The 27,640-nt window shown below is 45.3% G+C and overlaps 1 protein-coding gene across 1 annotated transcript in view; it reads right to left on the bottom strand.

Moving 5' to 3' along the window:
• Positions 1-5,751: 5,751 nt before the first annotated feature.
• Positions 5,752-27,640, bottom strand: part of LOC121283184 (transient receptor potential cation channel subfamily V member 3-like) — a 40,713-nt gene continuing 18,824 nt past the window's right edge. The window contains exons 11-19 of the mRNA XM_041197412.1: positions 27,431-27,607; positions 26,318-26,518; positions 21,469-21,558; positions 15,032-15,105; positions 14,213-14,378; positions 11,486-11,552; positions 10,333-10,601; positions 7,395-7,531; positions 5,752-6,252 (exon numbers count right to left, since the gene is read on the bottom strand). Coding sequence (XP_041053346.1) covers positions 6,183-6,252; positions 7,395-7,531; positions 10,333-10,601; positions 11,486-11,552; positions 14,213-14,378; positions 15,032-15,105; positions 21,469-21,558; positions 26,318-26,518; positions 27,431-27,607 — 1,251 coding nt within the window. The 3' untranslated portion in view covers positions 5,752-6,182. The remainder of the gene's footprint in view (positions 6,253-7,394; positions 7,532-10,332; positions 10,602-11,485; positions 11,553-14,212; positions 14,379-15,031; positions 15,106-21,468; positions 21,559-26,317; positions 26,519-27,430; positions 27,608-27,640) is intronic.

The following is a 27,640-nucleotide window of genomic DNA, read 5'->3' as shown; positions in this document are numbered from 1 at the left end:
GTTAGCAAGGAAGACTTTGAAGGATTGAGTTTGCTGTTATTGTTTCCAGTGTCCAGGTCAATGCTAGGTGGCCTGTCTGGTTTCTTCCCTTTTTTTGTGACTTTGTAGCGGTTTGTTACAACTGAATACCTTGCTAGACCATTTCAGAGGGCATTTTAGAGTCAGCCACATTGCTGTGGGCGTGGAGTCACATGTAGGGCAACAGATTTCCTTCCCTAAAAGGCATTAGTGAACCAGATGGGTTTTTACAACAATTGACAATGGTTCCATTGCCTTTTAATTCCAAATTTTTATTGAATTCAAATTCCACCATTTGGCATGGCAGGACTTGAACCCAGGTCCCCAGGGCATTACTCTATGTCTCTGGATTACTAGTTGAGCAATAATACCACTCTACCATCGCTTCCCCTAAGCTGCTGGTACTCTAGAGCTGCTGGCCAGTCCAATTGGCCGACAGCTGATTATGGCTGTGGGGCAGCCGGATTTCTCATGGGCTGGCTCCCGAACAACTTCTTAATTGTGGGGTGGTGGGGCGGGGAGGGGGGCGAGGGTGGTAGGGTTGGGGAATATGGCACTCTGTAAAATCCAGCCTTTGTCTTCCCTTTTACAGTGAAACAAGCCCCAGCCTGTTCAATCATGTCTGAAGCTTCCTTGTAAATTTTTTCTGAACATTCTTCTGTGTTCCTATATCCCTATATGGAGACCAGAATTTCCGCACAGCATTCTGAATGTGGTCTCACCAAAGTTCAACAGAAATGTAACATTACCTCCCAGTTATTGCATTCTGTGTTCCTCTGGAAATCAATTTCATTTCCATGTTTTCAATCTTTGTGGCTTCACCAAATTGCGTTGCTACTTTAGTGTTTTATGTATCTGTATCTCCCAGATCTCTCTGCTCCTCTACACCATTTAGTTTCTTGACCCATTGCCAGTCAATGGAGGTTTTGTCAAATGACTGTTTGGTCTGCCCGAAACTTGTTGGTCTTCCAGCGCAAAGAGTTGTCCCCAACCGAGTGTTGCAGACTGGCACGTTCCAAAGTCCAGGACTACGTACTGAGGGACGCACTAAAGCTTGGGGCAGCCGCTGCAAAGGCGCAATGGGGAAGGGTCGCTGTCTAAGACCTTTCTGCCACAGTGCACCGAGGGGCTGGGAACTGTTGAGAGCCCCTCAGGCTGCACAGCTCAAAATGAATGTCTGCAGTGAATACTAATTGTATTATAATTGTATTGAAGCACCTCAGAGTGCAACATGATGTATGTTGATAACTTCACTATCATTGTCTGATTGTCTGTATTGACCATATTGAAATGATTGTAATATTCATTGATTGTATTGATGCACCTTGTGATCTATGTGTAAAAGTTGAATCTGATTGTATTTTTGTGATTGTGATTTTGAAATGTTTTGGAATGTTCTTCCAGATATTTTATGAATAAAGTATATTTTTCAAAAAAAAAAGACCCATTAATCATTTCTCTACAGCTTGAAATAGGTTTAAATATTTCCACGACAATGTGACAAAACTGAGCCCCTGAAATATAATGGCCAGCCCCAGCCAATGAATAGTGGTAGCATTATAAAGGATTGCAGCACAGAAATAGACCCAAGTCATTCAGCCCAACTGGTCCATGCTGGTGTTTGTGCCGCACACTAATCTCCTCCCCCTCTACTGCACCTCAACCTCTCAACATTAACTTCTATTCCTTTCTCCCTTATGCATTATACATCTATGCTATTCACTTCAACCGTCCCCTGTGGTGAGCTCCACATGCTTATCATTCTCTGGGTTAAAGTTTTTCTTGAATTCCTGATTGGATTTATTCGTGACTTTTATTTATGGCCTGCGCCTAGTTTTGGTCTCGGCCACGAGTGGAAACATCTTCTCCACGTTAACCCTATCCATAATTTTAAGGACCTCATCAGGCCACCCCAAAGCCTTCTCTTTTCTAGAAAAAAGAGTTCCAGGCTGTTCAGCCATTCCTGATGTTGATAAGCTCTCAGTTCTGGGATCATTCTTATAAATTAGACAGCACCTTCCAAACCCCCGACCACTACCATCTAGAAGGACAAGGGAAGCACACACATGGGAAGACCACCACCTGGAAGTTTCCCTCCAAATCACTCACCATCCTGACTTGGAAATATATCACCGTTCCTTTGCTGTCGCTGGGTCAAAACCCTGGAACTCTCTTCCTAACAGCACTGTGGGTGTACCTACACCAATGAACTGCAGCAGTTCAGGAAGGCAGCTCATCACCACCTTCTCAAGGGCAAATAGGGATGGGCAAAAAAATGCTGGCTCAGCCAGTGATGCCCCCATCCCCTGAATGAATGATAATTAAATAAAACTTTTTGGATCTTTCCCAGTGCCTCCATTTCCTTTCAGTAATATGATTCACAGTTAACCTGATTTTATTCCTTGTTGGTGAAGGGACATCCTGTGGCTTGTTTTTGGTGAACCTGACTTTAACGAAGGGTTTCCGATGGCATGGGTTAGACCTCCCTCTAGTAGGATTCCTGTAATGTGTGGAAATTAGACCTTCCACGGCAGTCCTCAACCCTCTGTCTCCCCCACCTCGGTTTCCCCTGTCTCTATCACACCGACCCCCACCTCTGCTGCAAGGGAGGTTTAGTTAGCCTGATCCCTCCCCCCCCCCCCCACCCCCCCCAGCCCCAGGGCACACTGTTGTGTGTAAATAGCCACAGAGAGGGGTGGGAATGGGGGGTGGGGGGGCGCAGAGGCACATTCCCCGTGTCCCTCCCACCCACTGAGGCTCAGGGCCTCCCCGGAGAGAGATGTCGGTCGCTGATCCAAGGGACATCAGCCAAACCATCCTCTGAGGGTGTGCGTGGGGAATGGAGTGGGCCCCAGAAACAGGCACCTTTCCTGCCAGATGGGAACCACATTCAGCCAAGGCCTGACACTAAATTCAACTCCCCTTCACGGCCCCTCAGTGGAAGCAGGAATTGGGTGGAGTCACTTTCACCCAATTGATGAAACTGCCCAAAATCAAGTCTGCCCTCAAAGTTATTTTGTTTCTGTTTATTAAGTAGAGTCCAAATGACATGGTAGGAGGGGAGCAAGAGACCAAAAAGGAGAGGAGAGGAAGGAAAGAGGGGAGTATGGTGGTGGGGTAAATCAAGAGGATAAATCAAGAGGTTTTCAAAGGTTATCAGGAGTAGTCTGGAAAGTGGAGCTGAGGTCACAGTCAGATCTGCCATGATCTTATTGAATGGCGGAGCAAGCTCGAGGGGCCGAATGGCCTACTGCTCCTAATTCGTATGTTTGCATGTTCGTCTGTAAGAGGAAGTGGAGGGGAGCAGGGTGAGGTTGGGAGGAAGCAAAGAGAGCAAGTGGGGAGGAGGGAGGTGGAAGAGATGTCAAGAGGAAAGGAGGGGAGGTGAGCTGGGAGGAGAAGATGATCACTTCATTTCCTTATGAATTGCTTCTTCTATACATCCAAGTGTTGTTCTTGTTTTCAAACAATGCTTGACAGTTAACTGTCTGTCACTATAAACTGGTGCATTCTCCATGGCAACACCTCTACCAATGAGAGTCCACTTGCCAACCAATCAGCACTTTTCGCATACAGTATAAATAGTTGTTTTTCCTTATATTGGTATTCTTGTGAATTGTCCTGATTGGTGCAAGACAAAAAGCTTCGTCATATCTCTTTATTCAGCAATACTCAAGTTCTGTACTACCAAACGACTATTTGTTGTTCTTTTGTTAGAAATTTTAAAATAATTACATTTATTAAAGTCACTGAGATGTAAAGATTGAAACCTTTGGTTTAACAGATCTTACAGTTTAACAACAAATTTCAACAGAGCTTAGACATAGGAGCAAATTCCTTTGCAAAATATCTTATAATATTCAAACTTCAGTTTACAGTGAGGTTTGACAGCAGAGCAAATAAATATTCTAATTCACAATTAAACTCCCTTAAATTAAAAAAGTCCATCAGGTGGAAAAATCCAAGAGATGAAGTAGCCTGGCAGTAGCAGGAGATAGCGTTATCAGTGGATTCCTGTTTCATGTTTCAATCAGCCGGATGGGAAATGGGGCAACGTATGCAACAGAGTTGCTGAAAAGCTATCATCTGATTTACACACAGTCCCAATTCCAGCTGTCAACAGATTCACCAAAAGGTTTTTCGGGGAGACAGCCTGGGTGGTACATTAATTCTACAATATCATATTTCTTACTTTAACCAGACGATTTGTTTCATTGCGGCACCACCATCAACTCTGTGCTATATTTCCATCGGATTGTTCCAAACCTAGAAGTTACGGCATAGAAACAGTCCAAATGACCCAAGTGTATGGTTCACATGAGCCTCCTCACACTCTTGTTCATCTCACACTATCCTTTAAAAGGATACATTCACAAAACAGTGATAAGCTGTAATGGAACTAACAGGAAATCTAGACATTAAATTTACATTCCCTTCAATATAGAAGATTAATGGATGATCTAGTCAAGGTGTTTTAGATGATTAAAGGATTTGGTGGGGCAGATAGAGGGGAAACTATTTCCTCTGGTCCGGTAGTCCAGAACAAAGAGGCAGAACCTTCAAATTTGAGCCGGGCCGTTTAGGGGTGATGTCAGGAAGCACTTCTTCACATACAGAAAAATGGAATTCTGGAACTCTTGCCCCCAAACCATTGTGGAGGCTGATTGTCAACTGAAAATTTCAAAACTGAGATTAGTAAATTGTTGATGGATAAGAGGATTAAGGGTAATGGAACCAAGGTGGCTAGGTGGAGTTAAAATACAGATCAGCTATGATTTAATTGAATGGCAGAGCAGGCTTGACGGGCTGAATGGCTTCCTACATGTTCCTATGTTCCAGCTTTGAACATTTTTCAAAAAATGTATACAGAAAAGTGAACAGGAGGATGGAAAGGGAATCTGAAACACGTACCAAGAGGTACCTGAGCTTCATGTGTGGCCCAGGTGTGTGATCGAGGGGTGTGGCCCAGGTGTATAGCCCAGGGGTGTGGCTCAGGTGTGTGATCCAGGGGTGTGATCTAGGTATGTGATTCAGGTGTGTGATCCAGGGGTGTGGGCCAGGTGCATGATCCAGGGGTGAGGGTCCAGGTGTGTGATCCAGGGGTGTGATTGAGGGGTATGTTCTGGTTGACAGAATGGGGGTAAACTTTAACTTCAGCAATGGGCTAAATTGATTGGTTGCCTGATTTACACTCCACCTGGGGTGAAATGGACAATGGATTCTCCTCCCACCCAGTCCAGCGCTGCTCCCAAAGTTGTATTTTATTCCTAATATGTGGAATACTATAAACTGACACTTGGGACACACCCCTACCTAAAGTCACTTGGTGATGTAGATTGTCCTGATATTGTGCCTGTTGAATGAACATTGCAGAAATTGTCCTCTCAGAATGAACAGCAGACTGATGCTTGTCAGTCTTGTAATATAACATGGGACTATGTGTTGGCTGTGGTTTGGTGGATAGCACTTTCACATCTCAATCAGAAGGTTATGGGTTCATGTCTCATTCATAAGAACATAAGACACTCCAGAGACTTGAGCACAAATCTAGGCTGACATTGAGGGAGCGCTGCACTGTCACAGGGTCACTACTGAGGGAGTGCAGCACTGTCGCAGGGTCACTACTGAGCCAGTGCTGCACTGTTGGAAGGTCAGTACTGAGGGAGTGCTGCACTGTCGGAGGGTCAGTACTGAGGGAGTGCTGCACTGTTGGAAGGTCAGTACTGAGGGAGTGCTGCACTGTCGGAGGGTCAGTACTGAGGGAGTGCTGCACTGTTGGACGGTCAGTACTGAGGGAGCGCTGTGCTGTTGGAGGTGCTCTCTTTTGAATGAAACATTCAACTGAGGCTCCATCTGCCCTCTCAGGTGAACACAGAAGATCCCATGACACTGTTTCAAAGAAGAGTAGGGGAGGTCTCCCTGGTGTCCTAGCCAATATTTATCCCTCAACTAACATCACTAAAAAGTTGCTTATTTAGTCATTGCTGTGGGTAAATTTGTTACATTACAACAGTGACTACACCATCAAAAGTACTTTATTGGCTGTAAAGCACTTTGAGATGTCCTGATGCTGTGAAAGGTGCTACAAAAATGCAAGTCTTTTTTTGTTTTCCTTGGTCACACACACCATCTGGGTAACGTGGATTTGTGTTGTAGCTCTGTTACTATTCTTCCATTGATTCAATCGTTGTCTTGATGCGAGTGTCCCATTCATTCCAGTTGACCTCATTTAACCTGGTTTGAGTGAATTAAGGAACATGAAGTTAAACATGGTGCGCCAGTGTTGCAAACTGGTTGTTTTGATGCCCACTGCTCCCCAGAGGTGCTCAGCCTTGCCTGGGGCAACACTTCCATTGGGCACTGGCTGACATTCTAGCATCTCACCAAACAGTCACATTTCCATGTCACAGTGAGTACCAGTGGGCTTGTTGATCATAGAGGCCATTGCGCCCTCACCTGATATCCAGTCACGGTGAGTACCAGGTGAGGGCGGCCATTCAGCCAGTCATGGAAATTCTACAGTCCTGCTATTTGACTCAATGCTCCCCAAACTTTTTCCCGACTTGACTCCATTTTAATGCCTCTGACCTTGTGTGACCCCAGAATAAAAGCTGGGGTGGGTGGCAGTGTTAGAGAGCTGTTGAGTCGCAATGGGGAGTGCTTGGTCGTTGGCGGGGGGGTGGGGGGCTGGGGCCTGGGGTTAAAACTGCAGGGATTGCCCCCAGCTGAAATGAAGACTCATCTATTTATGAGCTGTGGTTCCAGCAGCAATCAGGCCTCAGAGAACTGGTGATTAAGTCATGGCCCCCACGACAGAAAAAACCTGAATATGTAAAGGGACCTCACAGCTGTCAAAACTCAGTCTGAGCTGCACAGCTGTCATTGCTGCCTTGGGACCCTAAAATCCCGTCCCAGCGAGTTCCCACTGTTTGGGAACCCCTGATCTGGCTGGTGACAGAGGGCTTTTTTTTTCACTACGCCAACACTCATCCCATCCCGTTTCCCACTGCCCCCCCAACCCCCGCCATTCCCCAACTTCTTCTAATGGAAACCCATTCGTTCCAGGTATGAGCGACTCCTGTGTTTGAAGGAGTGATTGGACAGTGAGGAGGTGCAGGGACACTGGCTGATCTGATTCCTTTCTAGCCCCTGGCGGATGATGCTATCTCCCCAGATGCTGGTTTGACTGATAGCAGAATTGGGAGCCAGGTTTGAACGTCGGGTTGTCTGGCCGTAATGATTCAGTACCATGTACTGCAGAGCATTGGTTAAACTCCAGAACTTAAAGCTTGGTTAAAAAAAGAAGTTTTGCCACCAACAAAGTAGTAATATTTCTACAAATTTGTTTTTATGTGAATGTTTGTGGCAATGATTACCTCAGACACCACCGTTTGTCTTCCTTCCCTTCAGGCGTGATTCCGACAGTCACCTCAGTGAAGCTGTGGCCGTTTTTACATCTGGTCCGTAGCCATTTAGGCAGAGTTCTCTCAAAGTGCAGAGTGGTCTCAGCTCTCTGAAAGGATTAGGTCAAGTTACTTTGCATCCATAGTACAGAATCAGACCATCCAGCCCAACTGGTCCATGCTGGTGCTCCATCACGCCTCCTCTACTCTACTTCATCTCACCCTATCAACATATCCTTCTATTCCTTTCTCCCTCGTTTGTCTATCCAGCTTCCCCTTAAATGTAACTATCATTCACTTCACCCATTCCTTATAGTAGCAAGTTCCATGTTCTCAAAATTCCCTGGGTAAGGATGTTTTTCCTGAATTCCCAGTGGGATTTATTAGGGACAACTGACATTAATGGCCCCACAAGTGGAAGCAACCCTATTGAATCTGTTCATTACTTAAAGATATCTATCAGGTCACCTGAGTCTTCTCCTTTCGAGAGGGAAGAGCCCCAGCCTGTTCAGTCTCTTCTTTTGATTATTTCATGGGATTGTGGGTGTTGTTGGCCATTAAGGCCTGCATTTGTTGCCCATGCATCATTGGTTGTCTGCCATTACTTTCTAAATCAATCGGGAAGCACATAGACCACGTTGTTATCCGATTGGATAATTCATAGACAATGAAAAAGTAACACACATAATTCTCTTCTTTCTAAACGCACCCAATTTCTCCTTGGTTTCTCTCAGCAGATTCCAGGAAACTCCAGGACATTCCTTGGGGTTTGACGATCCAAATGATCACCCAGGAGCAATCTGGAGGAGGGGAGGATCAGCCAATGCCCATCACTGGGAGTTACTCGTGTAGTAAACTATCGTCCACTTGTCACATTTATTGCTCCAAAGCGCAGGCTAACTCTCTTGAACAATGTGGAAAATTAGCCAGGTACATCCTGTACACAAAAAGCAGGAAAACTCCAACGCGGCTAATTATCGCCCCATCAGTCTACTCTCAATCATCAGTAAAGTAATGGAAGGGGTCATCAACAATGCCCTCAAGTGGCACTTACTTAGCAACAACCTGCTCACTGATGCCCAGTTTGGGTTTCGCCAGGGTCATCCAGCTTCTGACCTCATTACAGCCTTGGTTCAAAACATGGACAAAAGAGCTGAACTCCCAAGATGAGGTGAGAGTGACTGCCCGTGACATCACGGCAGCATTTGATCGAGTGTGGCATCAAGGAGCCCTAGTAAAACTGGGGTCAGTGGGAATCAGGGGAAAACTCTCCACTGGTTGGAGTCATGCCTGGCAGAAAGGAAGATTGTTTTGGTTATTGGAGGTCAGTCATCTCAGCTCCAGGACATCACTGCAGGAGTTCCTCAGGGTAGTGTCCTCGACCCAACCATCTTTAACTGATTCATCAATGACCTTCCTTCCATCATAAGGTCAGAAATGGGGGTGTTCGCTGATGATTGCACAATGTTCAGCACCATTTGCGACTCCTCAGACACTGAAGCAGTCCATGTCCAAATGCAGCAAGACCTGGATAATATCCAGGCTTGGGCTGACAAGTGGCAAGTAACATTCGCGCCATACAAGTGCCAGGCAATGACCATATCCAACGAGAGTGAATCCAACCATCTCCCGTGACGTTCAATGGCATTACCATTGCTGAATTCCCCACTATTAACATCCTGGGGGTTACCATTGACCAGGAACTGAACTGGACTAGCTATATAAATACTGTGGCTGCAAGAGCAGGTCAGTGGCTAGGAATCCTGCAGCAAGTAATTCACCCCATCACACCCTAAAGCCTGTCCAACATCTACAAGGCACAAGTCAAGAGTGTGATGGAATAATCCCCACTTGCCTGGATGAGTACAGCTCCAACAACACTCAAGAAACTTGACACCATCCAGGACAAATCAGCCACTTGATTGGCATCCCCAAAATATTCACGCCCTCCATCACCAGCGCACAGTAGCAGCAGTGTGTACCATCTACAAGATGTACTGCAGAAACTCACCAAGGCTCCTTAGGCAGCACCTTCCAAACCCACGACCACTAACATCTAGGACAAGGGCAGCAGATAGATGGGAACACCATCACCCTCCAAGCCACTCACCATCCTGACTTGGAAAGGGATCGCTGTTCCTTCACTATTGCTAGGTCAAAACCCTGGAACTCCCTCTCCAACAGCACTGTGGGTGTACCTACACCACATAGACTGCAGCGCTTCAAGAAGCTCACTACCACTTTCTCAAGGGCAATTAGGGATAGGCAATAAATGCTGGCCCAGCCAGCGACGCCCACATCCCGTGAATGAATTAAAAAAATCAGGGGGTTAGGTTCCTGCATAAGGTTCTAGATACAGGATAGAGGTGACCAAAAATATTAAAAGTTTTGACAGAACAAATGAGGAGAAACTGTTTCCAGTGGTAGGAGGGTAACCAGAGGGACACAGATTTAAGGTGATTGTCAAAGGACTCACAAGGGAGATAAGGTGAACATATTTTTTACACAGTGAGTTGTTGTGATCTGGAACGTGCTGCCTGAAAGGGCAGTGGAAGCAGATTCAAAAGTAACTTTCAAAGGAAATTGGATAAATGTTTGAAAAGGAAAAATCTGTTGAGTTATGGGGAAAGAGCAGGACAAGGAGACTAAGTGGATAACTCTTTCAAAGAGAACCAGCACAGGCTGAATCTCCTCATTCTGTGTTGTATCACCCTATGATTCAATGTGAATTCCAAAACTCAAGATACAAAAATGATATTTCTCTGCCTTTTTGGAAAGAGTGTCATAGTAGCACCTACCGAACCACAATCTGAGATCTCTTTATACTACCCACCAACTCTCACACTCATCCCTTCCCAGCACAGGCACAGTAACATTATGTGACATGAAACTCTTGGGATTCTCCACCAACCTGCAGCTTCCAGATCTTCTCGCTCTCGCTGGAAATCTTGGTCACGGTCTCTCCCATCAGGGCAATCAGCATGTTCAGGAGCAGGACAAAAGTCAGGATCACGTAAAGCACCAGGAGCATGTGGAAAAAGATGGGGAATCTGGAGTGCCTCTGGATCCCCAGGTCTCCCAGTCCAATAGTGAGTTTGAAGAGCTCCAGGATCGCAGAGCTGAATCCATTGTAAGGGCAGTCGCTGCCTGGTGGACATTCCTCAATCAGTGAGGCAAATACTATTGGAGAAAGCAAAGCATTATCGTGGAAGGGAAGGAAGGAGATTTACATTTTTATAGCGCCTTTCACAACCTCAGGATGACCAAAAGTGCCTTACAGTCAATTAAGCACTTTTGAAGTGTATTTATTGTTGTAATGTAGGAAACACAGCAGCCAATTTGCACTCAGCAAGATCCCACAAACAGCAATGTAATTATGACCAGATAATCTGTTTTTGTGATGTTGATTGGGGGACACATGGGAGAGCAGCCCTACCCTTCTTCAAATAGTAGTCATAGGATCTTTTACAATGGCCTCAAAGGGCAGACAGAACCTCAGTTTAATGTCTAATCAAAAAGGCATCTCTGACACTGCAGAGCTCCCTCAGTACTGCACTGGGACAGTCAGCCAGGATTATGTGCTCAAATCTCTCAAGCAGGACTTGAACCCATGACGTGTGGCTCAGAGATGAGATGTTGCTACCCACTAAACCACAGTTGAAAGAGCACTGTACCATATATACTAGTGTACAAGGTCACCTCAAAACTCTACCAGAAAATTTAAGACTAATGTGAACATACAAAAATAATGAGCAGGGAGATAAACAGCTGGTCCATTAAACCTGCTCCAACACCAAGATTTCCAGAGCTTCATAACTGAACATTCCCTCTCTCCCTGCCTCCTGTCCCTCCCCCTCCATCTCCTGCCCCCCATTCCTGCAGCTGGGAAAGGCAGAAAAAAACCTCGGGAAAACCCAGCCAATTTGGGGAAATATTACTCTGGGGTAAAACCCTCGCTGAACACCACAGGCAATTGGAATCAGGCCAGGTGATCACACAAACCACGATTCTCCATAAAGACATTGACCAGCCAAGTGCATAAATATTTATAGAACCAGCCTTACCTGCTGTGAATCCCACAATGAAGACTGCATAAATTAGTAGGAATCGCAGGATATCCTGCAGAATAATCTGTTGAAAGACAGTTAGAAAGATTGTTCATTAATTGAATTTGGTTGTGAGGCCATGCTCATTTCAGTTAAACCATAAACACAGGATAGATAACCAGAAGGTGATGCATTACAGCTCACTCAGGGAGTCCCATTTGCTGTGGCAACACACACTTTTCCAATGCATGTAGTAGTCTGGAGCTATGGACATTGATGGTGGAGGCTGCAATGTTCTTTCCATCACATGGCTGATCAGGAATCTCCCCTGCTCTTACCGCCTGTCATTGGCATGCGCTGGAAGGATTTACAAGTTGATATTCAACCTGTTTGGCTGCATTATGAACGCAGCTTGCTTGACCATCAAGCCCTGGAGTGGTTCTCAAACCCAAAGCTTCTGGTCCAGAGGCAGGGCACTACCCATTGCTCCACAAGATCTCCTAGAATACTGGCTACCTATAGTTATATATAGTGAGAATCTTATTCAGCCAAATACAACTTTTTATTGTGCTTTATCATGTGCTCAGGGTGACCTAAGAGGCTTCATAAACCTTCAAAGTGAGGTCACTGGCAAATTTGTGCACAGGAAGATTCCACAAAGGAAGAAAATTGTATTTCTTTAGTATCCTTCATCAACTCAGGACATCCCAATACCTTTTAGAGCCAATTGAGTACTTCTTGAATTACTGCTGTAATTTAGGAAACATGGCAGCCAATTTGCACACAGCAAGCTCCCACAAACAGCATTGCGATAAAGGCCAGATAATCTGATTTTTAGTGATGTTGATTAAGGAAGCAGCCAGGACAGCCGGAATAACTCCCCTGTTCATCCTAAATTAGTACCATGACATCTTTTACATCCACCAGACCATTGGAACAGGATATTGGAGCCAAAGAATCCAACCTGAAACTCAGCACATCGGAACATAGGAACAGGAGGAGGTCATTCAGCCCCTCAAGCCTGCTCTGTCATGCAATGATGTTATGGTTGATCTGTGTCCTAACTCCATCCACCCACCTTGGCTGCATATGTCTTAATATCTTTGACTAGCAAAAATTCTATTGATCCCAGGCATAAAATGATTAATTGAACCCCAGGATCTACTGCTTTCTGTGGTACAGAGTTCCACACTTCTACCATCCTTTGTGTGGAGAAGTGTTTCACAACCTCTCACCTGAATGGCCTGGCTCTGATTTTAAGATTCTATCCCCTTGATCCTAGACTCACCCTCACCAGTGAGAAATGTTTCTCTCTATCCACCCTATCAACTCCTGTCAAAATCCCAAAAGCCATGCCAAATATTAATCTAGAACTAGCAATATTGAGGGAATCAAGAGATTTGGGAATAGGGTGGGACACTGAAGTCGACATGAATCAGCCATGAACTTATTAAATATTGTTGAAAAAATGCATGCAAACAGAAAGAGCGTGTGCATTACATTGCATTGTTTCAGCTAAAGAAAATGACAGCCATTTGTTAGTTCATTACTCAGGGCAATGCCTTGAGCAATCAGAGACTAGTTGCCTGGTTTAAATTTCAAACAATACTTGACAGTTAACTGTCAGTCACCGTGCATTCTCCATGACAAGCCTCTATCAATCAGAGTCCACTTGCCAACCAATTGGTACTCTCTTGTCATACAGCACACATTGTTGTTCCCTTTACGTTTGGTATTCTTGCGAATTGTCCTGATGAGTGCAAGACGAAAAGCTTTGACAAAAAAGGTCTCTTTATTCAGCAATATTGAAGTTCTGTAATACCAAACTTATTGAATGGCGGAGCAGACTCGTGGGATTGAATGTCCTATTCTTGCTCTTATTACCACCTGAAGGCGGATAGAGATAATGTTTTCGTCCCTGTTAGTCTATTTGTCTGGAAGAAGTACATCTCAAAAACCAATGGATGGATTTCAACAAAACTTGGTACACAGATAGGGTACGGCCCAAGGAGAAACCGAATAGTTTTTGGTGAAGTTGTGGATCCGGCTCTGGATTCTGGAATCTTTTAAAAGATCTGTTTACATTAGGAGATAGGTAAAATTGTTTTTGTTTAGAATATTGTGGGTTGTTTTATTTAGAATATTTCTGATTGTTTTACAATTTTATGGATTGACTCAGCTGCTGTGGTGGAATTTGTCACAGCTGTCAACATATGAGCAGAGTTTTCAGAGCAGGTTGTTGGATGTAGATTGGCCTGAAGCATCCTCAGCGGGATGGAAGTTCTTAATAAAGAGATTACTTTTTCAGCTTTGTAGTTACACGGAAGCAAACAAGCAGAGAAAGGCCTCAAGGAGGAACTGTGTGATTGTAATAGTATTGAGTTAACACAGTATGGCAAAAGTGGACGCTCTACTTGCTTCTGATATTGTTATGTCCTTAAATCATGCCTTAGTCTTCTATATTCCAGGAAATATAAAACCAGTTTATATAATATCTCCTCAAAATCTAACCCTTGGAGTTCTGAGAGCATTCTGGTGAATCTACGCTGCACTTCCTCCAAGGTCAACACATACTTCCGATGGAGCAGTGCCCAGAACTGTACACTGTACTCCTGATGTGGTCTAACCAGGGCTTTATATAGGCTGTAGCAATACAACACTGCTCAAAAACAGGGCAAAGCACCATGCGTCCACAACCACAGCGTAAACAAGACTCGATCTCACTGGGAGCATTTCTCAACGTACTTTTTTCATCATCACGCAGTAAATTCCAGTCAGTTTGAAGCCTCGTGTGTAATACAAGACGTTGAACCATCCCAGGGCAAGAGCTAGAACAAGCAGTATTTGGGAACTTTCCACATTTGCCCAGCACAAGGTGTTGAAGATGATCACGAGAATGGACTGGAGGAAACTGGCAAGAAAAAGCAATTCAAATGTTCACAATCTACATTTATAACCTGCACAGAACACTTGCACAACTATGTCTAGAGCTCTCTCTCAGAAGGAAAGCTGCTGGACTGACTGAGCATGCTCTGACTCTGGGGTAGTTGGTAAAATTACCAGAGTGGAGGTGTGCATTCTTACACAGTAAGTTGTTGTGATCTGGAACCCGCTGCCTGAAAGGACTGAAGAAGCAGATTCAATAATAATTTTCAAAAAGGAATTGGTTAAATACTTCAGAAGGAGAAAGGGCTGTGGGGGGAGGAACAGGGGAGGGGGATTAATTGGCCAGCTCTTTCAAAGAGCTGGCAGAGATATAATGGGCCAGATGATCTCCCTCTGTGATGTATCATTCTTCGGTGAGGCAGTAACAAAATGTCTTTCTTCTTTTCTCTAATTTTCCCTGTTCCTGTCCTGTGGACCTCGCCCTCACTGGATAACAGCCCCTCTCATGTCTGCTTTCCCGCTCTCAATCCCAGCTTCCTCTACCCACCTCTACCCTACTCTCAAAGGAGCTGAGGGTTGAGCCTGTCCTCACATTGACCAATTCGCATTCTGACTCAGAGACTCTCATTCTTACTGACACCCACACTTCCAATGAGGTTCACTGGCAAGAGAACTTACTACAGAACGTGAAAGAATCCATCCTGTAGCACGGAGTGTAGTTTGGAGCGTCTCAAGTATATCATTTCCGCCCCCTGAAAGAAATGGAGAGTGGGAATTCATCAGCATTTGCTAGGTTTCTGAGCTCTTCCTGTGACTGATATATCTGCTTCTAGGTGCCTCCCCTTCCTGGGCTTTCTGAAAGAAATACTCCCTGTATCTAGTCAACTCAACTCCCCTGCTCATTTCCCATTGACCCGCAACTTTCCTCCCCTTCAATTACTTCTCCAATTTCCCTGCAGTGGTCTTGGTGCAGATGTGTTCAATCAGATCTCCTCGGAGCAGAGAAGGTTAAGAGGTGATTCGATGGAGCTGTTCAAAACCACAAAAGGCTTTGGAATAAATGAGGGGAAACTGCTTCAGTGACAGAAGGATTGGCAACCAGAGGTCACAGATCTAAAGTGACTGGTAACTTTCAAAAGGGAATTGGATAAATACATGAAGGAAATGCAGTTGGATGGTAGTGGGAAAAGAGCAGGAGAGTGGGAACAATTGGATAGCTCTTTCAAAGGGATGGCACAGACCTGATGGGCCAAATGGCCTCCTGCTGTCCTGTATTATTCTTGATTCCATGACAACATCTGTCCATAACACCTGGCGATCTTCTCCATTGAGCCTTGTGCTGAGATTATCTCCTCCCCAATTTCTCATGCTCCTATTTTGTTGGTCCAAAGGTTTGGAAAAGGCTCTCCTCAACTTAAATCAGAACAGCAAGTTTTATTTGCTTCAGCAACTGAAAATAGACAGCTGCGAATGAAAGGGACACAGATCTGAATCTCTGTGAGATAGCACTGCTCCACCTTTGCCTCAGCCCGCCTGCTGCTGAATCCTCACCTGTGACTTTCTTACTCCAGTCTCGACTCTTCCAACACTCTCCTGGCTGGCTTTCATCTTTCATCTTCTATAAATGTCAGCTCACCCAAAACTCTGTCGTCCATGTCCCAACTCACATCATTCCCCTTGTGCTCACTGGCACATATTGGCTCCATTTTAAAACTGAAGTTCAATTTTCCAGTTTGGAGTTCTGAAGCAAGAGTCATATTGGACTCGTAATGTTAACTCTGTTTAACTCTCCACAGATGTTGCTAGACCTGCCGAGTGTTTCCAGCACTTTATGTTTTTATTTTGGATTTTCAGCATCTGCAGTATTTTGCTTTTGAGTCAGTTTCCCAGTCCTTCCAAGGCCTTGCCCCTCCCTATCTCTGTAAACACCTCCAGCCCCACAACCCTCCAAGGTCTCTGCACTCCTCCAATTCTGCTCTCTTGCACATCCCCAACCTGCTTCACTCCACCACTGGCAGCCATGCCTTCAGCTGCCTAGGCCCTAAGCTCTGGAATTTCCTCCCTAGACTTCTCCATCTCTGTCTCCTCCTGTAAGATGCTCTTTAAAATCTGCTGCATTGACCAAGCTTTTGATTACCTCTCCTAGGTTACCTTGTGTGGATCAGTATCAAATTTTATTTGATAATCACTTATGTGAAACGCCCTAGGATGTTTTACTGTGTTAAAGGTGCTATACAATGTAAATTGTTGTTGTATACATCTGGATCCTGGGATTGCAGATTGTGGCCTGCTCATTGGCAAACTGAGCTTGGGTCTGAACTTAAGCTTGGAACTTTCCTGCTGTTTGTATTTAATTTTTTAGTAATAACTCTACGATTCCCACCTAACAGAGGTGGATTTTCTTTCTTGAACGTTCCTTTCACAGCTTGTCCTCAAAGTTCTACATCCGATTGAGTGACCTTTGGTGTTATCAAAATTTCCCTGCGTCTGGCTAGCCTTTGACTTTCACTTCAGGAACATATTTAATATCCTCAATTCCCCTTTGTGTGACTCTGATCTTCCAGTCACTTGTTACATTGACTCTCCATCACAACTCCACTCTGACCACTCTATCCTCAGTCTCCTACACTGTTCCACTGAATCTCAATGGACCGCGAGGAACAACACCTCATCTTTCAATTAGACATGTTAGAACCTTCCAGACTCAACTATTTCAGGTTATAAACACTGCCCCCATTTTATCAGAGAGCAGCTTTGGTGATGATTCTGTTTTTGCCCCTAAACCCTGTCCTTTGTTTCTTTGTTTATCCCATTATATCCTCTCCTGTTTCCGTGTGTCATCATCTCTTTTGTCACTTAAAATCTCCTGCCTTCTATCCTATCATAACTTTCTCTTTTTGTTCTCCCAACACACGCCCCAACTTCTCCTGTCTCTGTGCCTAAAATCTGTCAAACCTGTAAGTTTTCTAGTTCTGATGGAGGTCAGCGAGCCAAACATTGACTCAGTTTCCTTCCCCACAGATGCTGCCTGACCTGCAGCGTACTTCCAGCATTTTAATTCCTCTGAAATTTCAGATTTCCAGCAAATGCACTTTTTCGCTTGGTTTATTTAAAACTTCTGGACAGGAGACCAGAAAAGGCTCCTCTATCAGCCTCACCAGCATCCCAACAGAGTCCTGACAACTTCCACATGGTCCAGAATCCACAGACTGAATTCAGCACCACATTGGTCAGTTCACTCCAACAGGCCATGGGGTAGTTGGTGTGAGAAATACAAAAAAAATTCATGCTGGTGTGAAAATCAGGCAGTGTAGAGGGAGCTTTACTCTGTATCTAACCCCGTGCTGTACCTGTCCTGGGAGTGTTTGATGGGGACAGTGTAGAGGGAGCTTTACTCTGTATCTAGCCCCGTGCTGTACCTGTTCTGGGAATGTTTGATGGGGACAGTGTAGAGGGAACTTTACTCTGTATCTAACTCCATGCTATAGCTGTCCTGGGGAGTGTTTGATGCTGTCACTGGGTGTCTGAAAGGTAACGTGCCAATTCCCTGTGCTTTTCTCTAACAAGAACGAATCATATTTCTATAGCACCTTTAATGCAGTAACAGGTCCTAACGTGCTTCATTGGAACATTTTTTAAGCAAAATTTGACCCTGAGTGACATGAAGAGATAATAGGGCAAGTAAACTAAAGGTTGGTCAAAGGGAGCATCTTGAAGTAGGAGAGAGAGGTGGAGGGGTTTAGGAGGGGAATTCCAGAGCTTAGGTCTCAGGCAGCTGAAGGCATGGCCACCAATGGTGGAGCGATTAAATTCAAGGATGCTCAAGAGACCAGAATTAAAAGATCACAGAGATTTCAAGATACAAAAAATTCCCAGCAGAAGAGGTACTAATGTATCTAACCCCGTGCTGTACCTGTCCTGGGAGTGTTTGATGAGGACAGTGTAGAGGGAGCTTTACTCTGTATCTAACCCTGTGCTGTACCTGTCCTGGGAATGTTTGATGGGGACAGTGTAGAGGGAACTTTACTCTGTATCTACTCCATGCTATAGCTGTCCTGGGGAGTGTTAATGGAATTATTTTAAGATTTTAAATTCGGGGGACACTGTGGCTATCATTAATGATGAACATGAAATCTGGCCAGTGACTAGGTTACTTCTGTTATGGCTTGATTTGTTTGAGAATTTAGAATTGGTTTATACAGTAAAGACCACAGGTTGGAGAAGAAGGTCGTGAACTGCTCTTTGTTGAAAAGTTAAAGGTGTTGCAAGGGTGTGTTCTTTTTAGATACAATTTCTAATTCTTTTTCTTGCTGGATTTTAAAAATAAACTGGAGTCATCTTAAGACAACGTAGACGGCCAGACAGCTACAATATACAAGCTTGCATTTCACCAAGTGGGATGAAACAGAACAGACAATCAACCCCTTGAGGAGCGTGAAAGACCCCATCTTCTGTTGGCTTTCCATTATCTTGAAACTTTTCAAATGTTTCTGAGTGAGACACCAAAATGCAATTACCTGTTCTAAAAATAATGACTGCAGCAGAGATGGATGAATCAAATTCCCCTGGAATATACAGCCAGCAGGGTACTTTAAGAGACTGTGTTACTTAGCAGGAGAGAGATCAGAGATCAGGATGCTGTGCTGAAAACAGGCTGCAAAAGCTGTTTGTCCTCTCCCTCGAAACTACTGTGCCTGGGTTTGTAAAGTAACCATTCTGAGGAAAGAAATCTATCACAAACTGAGATCTTTTGTGAATTAAACATGGAAACCTGCTCCATAAAACCAGGAAGACAACTAAACAAAATGGCTGCAACGTGGAATCATCGCATCGAGGTCAGCCAAACAGCTAACTGTATTCTCCTGCGTTTTCTCTTCTTTACGAAATGCATCTTCTTATTCTACCATCTATACTGGTGTGTGTGTGTGTGTGTGTGTGTGTGTGTGTGCGTGAGTGTGTGTGAGAGTGTGTGTATGTGTGAGAGTGTGTGTGAGGGTGTGTGTGAGAGTGTGTATGTGTGCGTGCATGTGTGTGTGCATGCGTATGTGTGAGAATGTGTATGTGTGAGAGTGTGTGTGTGTGAGTGTGTGTGTGAGAGTGTGTGTGAGAGAGAGTATGTGTGTGTATGTGTGTGTGAGAATGTGTGTGTGTGTGTGTGTATGTGTGAATGTGTGTGTGTGTGAGAGACAGTATGTGTGTGTGTGAGAATGTATGTGTGTGAGAAAGAGTGTGTGTGTGTGAGAGTGTGTGGGAGAGAGTGTGTAGGAGAGAGTGTGTGTGTGAGAGAGTGTGTGTGTGTGTGTGAGAAAGTGTGTGTGTGTGTGAGAAAGTGTGTGTATGTGTGTGAGTGTGTGAGCGTGTGTGTGAGAGTGTGTGTGAGAGTGTGTGTGTGTGAGAGTGTGTGTGAGAGAGTGTGTATGCGAGTGTGTGTGTGAGAGAGAGTGTGTGCGTGTGTGAGAGTGTGTGTGCATTGAGAGAATGCGTGTGTGTGAGAGAGAGAGAGAGTGTATGTGTGTGAGAGAGAGAGAGTGTGTGTGTGAGAGAGTGTGTGTGTGTGTGTGTGTATGTGTGAGAGAGTGTGTGTGTGTGTGAGAGAGTGTGCATGAGAGAGTGTTTGTGCGAGAGAGTGTGTGTGTTTGTGTGAGAGAGTGTGTATATGTGTGAGAGAGTGTGTGTGTGAGAATGTGTGTGTGTGTGAGAGAGTGTGTGCGCGTGTGTGAGAGTGTGTGTGTGAGTGTGTGTGAGAGAGTATGTATGCAAGTGTGTGTGTGAGAGAGAGTGTGTGTGTGTGTGAGAGAGATTGTGTGTGTGTGAGAGAGTGTGTGCGTGTGTGAAAGTGTGTGTGTGTGAGAGAGAGAATGCGTGTGTGTGTGTGAGAGAGTGTGTGTGTGAGAGAGTGTGTTTGTGTGAGTGTGTGTGTGTGAGAGAGAGTGTGTGTGTGAAAGAGTGTGCATGAGATCGTGTGTGTGTGAGAGAGTGTGTGTTTTTGTGTGAAAGAGTGTGTGTGAGAGAGTGTGTGTGTGAGAGAGTGTGTGTGAGAATGTGTGTGTGTGAATGTGTGTGCGTGTGTGAGAGTGTGTGTGAGAGAGTGTGTATGTGAGTGTATGTGTGTGTGTGTGAGAGAGAGAGAGTGTGTGTGTGTGTGTGAGAGAGTGTGTGTGTGCGTGAGAGTGTGTGTGTGAGTGTGTGTGTATGTGTGTGTGTATGTGTGTGTGTATGTGTGTGAGAGAGAGAGTGTGTGTTCTTTGTTTACCTAAGAAAACCTGCCTGATTAATTCTTCACATACTGTACGTGTAAACAGTGAGACTCCTGCAGCTTTGGCAAAGCACATCCTCTCTAATTTCACAAAAAACCCCTCTTATGGTCAGAAATAAAAACAGAAAATGCTAGACAAACTCAGCAGGTCTGACAGCATCTGTGGAAAGACAAACAGAGTTAACATCTCGAGTCCGAATGACTCTTCTTTAGAACTAAAGCGAAATAGAAATGTGATGGATTTTATACTGTTTAAGAGGGGTTGGAGCAGGTGGAGCAAAATAGAAGGTCAGAGATAGGTGGAAGCTCAGGGGAGATTTGGCAAAAATGTAATGGACACACGACAGAACAAGGATCGGCGCTGTTTGAAAGCAAAACATAAGAACAAGTCCCTGTTCCTCGTTCCATTATTAACACATCCTGTCTTCTGATCTTTATGCCACTATCACACCTTCTTTAGTCTTTAACATTACCATTAACACTCCCTTTGTCCTGTGTCCATGACATCTTTATCAAATCTCTCCTGAGCTCCCACCTATCCCTGACCTACTATTTTGCTCTAACTGCTCCACTCCTTCTTAAACAGGATAAAATCCATCTAATTTCTACTTCTCTTTAGCTCTGAAGAAGTCACACAGACTCAAAACATTAACTCTGTTTCTCTCTCCACAGATGCTGCCAGACCTGCTGAGTTTCTCCAGCATTTTCTGTTTTTATTCCAGGTTTCCAGCATCCGCAGTATTTTGCTTTCATCTTCCTGTTACGATCAGACCTGGAGCGGTAGAATAGGGGAGTCATTTTGAACCCTCCTCATGCGATTGTACCAAAGGCAAAGCACACACAATACAGTAAAACCTACCTCCTTAATCAGAAAGTACACAGCAGTCAACAGTATATAACTCTGTGCCCGAAAGAGCCTGGGCAGATAACTCACTGCAGATATCGGGGTCTGTGCAAAATCAGAGGAGAAGGTAATCAATTGATCTCATTTAAACATTCATCATAGATTAAATACACAGTTATAATTGATTCTAAACTATCCTCCTCACAGTTTACAGTGCTTCCAAGTTTTGTATCATCCACAAGTTTTGAAATTGTTCCATATACATCAAGGTCCAGATCATACTGACCTTTGGGGAACTCCAATACAAACCCTCCTCCAGCCCGAAAAACATGCGTTAACTCTCTGACTCCTGTCACATTTATAGGATGTGTGCGTCGCTGGCAGGACAAGCGTTTATTACTCATCCCTGACTGCCATTGAGAGGGGGCTGGGCCACCTGCTTGAAAACAACTGAATGGCTTTCTAGGCTATTGCAGAGAGCAGTTAAGAGTCAACCACACTGTGGTGGGTCTGGAGTCACATGTAGGCCAGAGCAGGTAAGGACAGCAGATTTCCTTCCCCCTAAAGCACATTAGTGAAACCAGATGGGTTTTTATGACAATCTGGTAGTCTCATGGGCAAGGATTTTCTCGTCGTCGGGCAGGCCCGGCGGGAGTGGGCGTGGGCAGCCGTGGAGCTGACCGTCGCCCGCGATTGGCTCCACACCGTGATTTCACACGGGCTGGCCAATTAAGGCCCGCCCTGCGTGGATCTTGAGCGGTAGCTGCGCTACCTGTGCGGGCAGGGGGAGGAGGGAGACCGGGCCTGGTGCGCAGTTCACGCATGCGCGACAAAGTGCTTCAATCTCCCTGAGGCATGGAGCTGCCTCTCCCCAAGGGAGATTAAAGTGCTTCTTGAAAAGATTATTAAATATATTAAAAATTCAATGAAACATGTCCCCTCTCATGTGACTGTGTCACATGAGATGGGACATGCTTTTCATTTCAAAGGAAAGTTTTTATTTAATTTGTAGTAGCTTTAGGAAATCTCATCCCGCTCGTGGATGAGGTTTCCTAAAAAACGTAAAGACTGCTTGGCCTGTTTGCCTGCCTGCCAACCGTTAGGTTGGACAGGCAGCGTTAAATTCAGGTTAATTAGGTCCTTAATGGCCTTAATAAGCCTTTCAATCATCAGCGGGCACGCGGCCAACTCCGGTGCACGCCCATTGAACGAAATATCGCGCGATGATGTTGGGACGCACAACGAATGTAAAATTCTGCCTGTGGTCACCCTTTACTGAGACCAGCTTTTTATTTTTGATTTTATTTAATTAATGTTTACATTTAAATACTGTAATCTAGCGAGGTAGAACACTATCATTTTATAAGTGCTGCTAAGTGTAAATTATTGTCAATAATAGTTATTACTAGTTAATAAATCTTTGAATCTTTGGATTCAATGCTGTGATCCTGATTTGTTTTGGGGATTGAAAAGTTGGGAAGTTATGTTAATCCTGTAGTGAACCTTGGTTTGACCATAGACACTTAAGAGCACTGTGTGCAGGTCTGGTCACCTTTTATGAAAAGGATACAGAGGCACTGGGGCGGATGCAGATAACGTTTACAAGGGTGATATCAGAAATGCATGGGTATACATATCAGGGAAGGGTTGACAGGTTGGGCCTTCTTTCTCATGAAACAAGAAGGTTGAGGGGTGACAGAATAGAAATATTTAAAATTATGAAATGTTTTGATAGAGTTGATACAGAGAGAATATTTCCTCTTGTGAGGAAGAGCAGAACTAGAGGCCGTCAGTATAAGACAGTCACCAAGAAATCCAATAGGAAATTCAGAAGAAACTTCTTTCTCCAGAGGATGGTGAGCATGTGGAACTCGCTACCACAGGGAGCGGTTGAAGTGAATAGGAACGCAGGAGCAGGAGGAGGCCATTTAGCCCCTCAAGCCTGCTCCACCATTCAACTAGATCATGGCTGATCTTCTACCCCAACGCCATTTTCCTGCGGTATCCCCATATCCCTCGATGTCATGAGTATCTAGAAATCTATTGATTTCTGTCTTGAACATGCTCAATGACTGGGCCTCTACACCACAGCCCTCGCAGGTAGAGAATTCCAAAGATTCACCACCCTCTGAGTGAAGAAATTCCTCCTCATTTCAGTCCTAAATGGCCTGCCCCTTATTCTGACACCCACCCCCCCCAGCCAGGGGAAACATCCTTCCTGCATCTACCCTCTCGAGCCCCTCAAGATTTTGTAAGTTTCAATTAAATTACCTGTTCAAAACTCAAAAGAAAATAGACCAAGTTTCCTCAATCTCTCCTCATAGGGCAATCCTGCCATCCCAGGAATTAGTCTGTACTTCTATGATAAGCATATCCTTCATCAGGTCTCACCAAGGCTCTATACAAATGAAGCAAGACATCTTTACTCCTGTACTCAAATCCCTTTGTGATGAAGGCCAACATACCATTTACCTTCCTAATTGTTTGCTGCACCTTCCTAGCTTTCAGTGAGTTATGAACAAGGACACCCAGGTCCCTTTGGACATCAACACTTCCCAACCTTTCATCATTTGAGAAATGCTCTGCAGCTCTGTTCCTCCAACCAAAGTGGATAACTTCACACTTATCCACATTATATTCCATCTGCCATGTTCTTGCCCATTCACTCAGCCTGTCCAAATCCCCATGAAGCCTCCTTGCATCCTCCTCACAACTCTCATTTCCACCTAGTTTTGTGTCATCTGCAAACTTGGAAATATTACATTTCGTCCCAACATCCAAATCATTGACATAGATTGTGAACAGCTGGGGCTCCAAGTACTAACCCTTGTGGCACCCCACTAGTCACAGCCTGCCAACCTGAAAATGATCTGTTTATTCCTACTCCCTGTTGCCTGTCCATTAACCAATCCTCAATCCATGTCAGTATATTACTCTCTATCCCATGTGCTCTAATTTTGCTTTCTAACCTCCTGTGTGGGACCTTATTGAAAGCCTTCTGAATATCCAAAGGCACCGCATCCACTGGTTCCCCCTCATCTATTCTGCTACTAACATCCTCAAAAACTTCTATAACAAGCTTGTCAAACATGATCTCCCTTTCATAAATCCAGGTTGAATCTGCCCAATCAGATCATTATTATCCAAGTATCCATTTATCACTTTATAATAGACTCTAGCATTTCCCCACTGCTGATATCAGGCTAACAGGTCTGTAGCTTCCTGTTTTCTCTCTCCCCCTTTTTAAATAGTGTGGTGACATTTGCTACCTTCCAATCTGCAGGAACTGTTCCACAATTTATAGGGCAGAATCTCGCCCTTGTAGGGTGGGCTTGGTGGGGCGGGTGGGCGCGATCGAGGCCGGAGGGTGATTTCATGCTGGCGGGCCTCAGCGTGAAACACGAGCGTCAGCATTTTGAAAGATGATCGCCAACGCACCCACTATCTCTGCAGCCACCTCTTTCAACACTCTGGGATGTAGATCGTCACGCCCCAGGGATTTATCAACTTTCAGTCCCATTAATTTCATCCGTACCCATTTTTAAAATTAAAATATGAATTTCTTTCAGTTCCTCATTCCTCCTCGTCCCTCGATTCCACAGTATTTCTGGGAGGTTTCTCTGTACGTATTTTCTCCATGAAGACAGACACAAGGTATTTGTTTAGTTTCTCTGCCATTTCCCTACTCCCATTATAAATTCTCCTGTCAACTTCTTGGCAATTTTATAAGATCCTTTGATCTAATACAATCTTTAACTTCCTTTGTTCACCACGGTTGACTCCCTTTTCCTGTTGGGTTTTTGTGCCTTGATGGAATGTCAATTTGTGGTAGACCATGAGTTGAATTTTACATGCTCCCAGAGGGAGTGTTTCCCATAGGGTAGGGCGGGGGCACATAAAATAGTGTGGGGGGGGTGGGGTGTGGGCCTGTAAAATGGGGTGGCTGCCCAAACCACTACCTTCCCGCCCACCCCTGAGCTCACCCCTCAAAACATCAGCCTGCCCACCATATTTAAATGAACAATTAAGGGTCAGTTAGGCTTGTTATCAAGCCAATTGACCTTGATAATAATGCTGTCCAAACCATAAAACGTTTGGCGTGGGCAGCAGGGTGGGAGTGAGAAGCCCTATTTTTCATCCCAAGTGATTAAAGGGTGGGAAGGAAGGGGAGATGTGTCGCTCTTCAGGAGCTGGCCTTTGCCGATCGCAGAGCAGCGCCCCCTTAGGTTGAACCCCACCCCCCTTCGTTCCTGCCTGTTCCTTCCCTTAAACCCACCCCCTCCCACACTGCCTCTCTCCCTCACTTACACAAACCCTCCCAGCCCAAGACCCTGGACTATACCTGCTCTGGGGATCCGAGGCCTTGGGGTCCTTTCTCCTCCTGTCATCTCAGCAGCGTCAGGACTGATGGAGCTACCAGCCAATTGGATTGGCCGCCAGCTCCAGAGGGCGGAACCTCCACCCTAATGAGGGGCTTAAGTCCCACTCGTCCCTCATTGGTCCGCCCCACAGTGCTTTAAGATTTCAGGGGGTTCATGCCATCTGCCCCGCACCCCTAACCCCAACCCCCGTATTATTCAGCCCTACATATTAATACTAGCCATTGCCTGTCCACTGTCACACCTTTTAATATATTTTTCCAACCCACTGCAACCCTCATACCTTCATAGTTTAGATTTAAGACCCTAGCTTTGGAATGAACTACATAGTATAAATGTATTTGAGGGGTAGCTAAACAAGCATATGAGGGAGAAGGGAATAGAGGGTTATGATGATGGATTTAGATGAAAAAAGATGGGAGGAGGCTCAAGCAGAGCAGAAATGCTGGCATGAACTGGTTGGGCCGAATGGCCTGTTTCCGTACCATGTATCCTATCAGGTGGAAACACTCCTCCTGTTCCAGTGCTTTGCTTCTCTCAAGTCTGTAGGAGGCCATGAAGGTGAAGGTGATGATGTAGGTGAGGTAAAACAAGAAGCTGACAATGAATAAACATGCACCAAAATCCTCCCACTTCTTCTGGAGCAGCTCATTCATGGGTTCCACACAAAGCATCTCGTGACGGTTCTGGAATCAGCAGACAGACCATTAAACGTCAGCCTGTCCGCACAGCAAATATGTTTTCCACAACAATCCCTCCCCAACCCCCCTACGCCACACCCTTGCTGACTCGCGCTGTGGCGGATTCACACATAGCAGCCCTTAGACACTTCCTCCAACTGACCAGTCTTTATGCATGAGCCCAGACGGGCCGTGTAGGGGGTGGGGGGAGGGGGGAGGGCGGTGGTGGGGGTGGGGGGCTGCTGTTGGCAGCTATTCCACTACACAGGGCATCACAGCCAAACATATTCAATAATAATTATAAACATTCTCGATATGCAGGCATCAGCAGCAAGGAGGGAGAGGGCCTAGGAGGGAATGGGGGGGCGGAATGGGGGGGGTGGTAAGGGGAGGAAGGAAGGGGTGAGGAAGAATGGGAAGGAAGGGAGGGTGAAATAGGAGCAACCCCAAAAGGAAGGGAGCATATGGAAGCCCTAAAGGTGCCCCCAGGCTGAGATCAGGACACACCAGGAATGAAAGCTGGTATGTGGGAAGTGCCAATTGACCCTCTGGAATGAGAGGGAGGAGGTCAGGGAGTGTTGGAGGTGTAGGGGAGTGGGAAGGGGAAGGTTGGTAAGGGGAATGGATGAATGGGGTAAGACGGGGAGTGGTGGGAAGAGACAAGGGAGTGGAAGGGCATGGAAAAGAGGGTTAGGGTTAGAGGGAGAGGGGGTTGGAGGGAGGGGAGGAGGAGTGAGATGGAGAGAGGGGAGGAGAGGGAGTTGGAAGGGAGAGGCAGGGGAGAAGGAGGGGTGGGAGGGTGGGGTGGGGTGAGGTTGGGGGTGGGGAATGGCTGATGAGGCAGTGGGCCAGTTTGATGATTTATTCCTGCCATTCTCAACCGTCTTTAGTCAATTGGCTCTGGGAGTATAAACCTACCCTGTTCCTGCTGCTGTAGACAACCGTCTGAAGCACTGAATTCTGCTCAATTGTATCGACTCCAGTGAGGTCATATAAAGAACAAGACACCGGTCCATATTCCCACTCAGTGAACTTTCTAGAAAGGTGCTTATACTTCTTCTGTTTTATTTCCCTTCCCAGAATGTGTTTAAATATCTGTAGAAAAGTGAGAAATGTTTAGTATCCAGG

The sequence above is a fragment of the Carcharodon carcharias genome, chromosome 10 (genome assembly GCF_017639515.1).
Source record: "Carcharodon carcharias isolate sCarCar2 chromosome 10, sCarCar2.pri, whole genome shotgun sequence".
Classification (NCBI taxonomy): domain Eukaryota; kingdom Metazoa; phylum Chordata; class Chondrichthyes; order Lamniformes; family Lamnidae; genus Carcharodon; species Carcharodon carcharias.
Note: the sequence above shows the minus strand (reverse complement) of the source record. Positions and strands in the feature narration are given on the sequence as shown.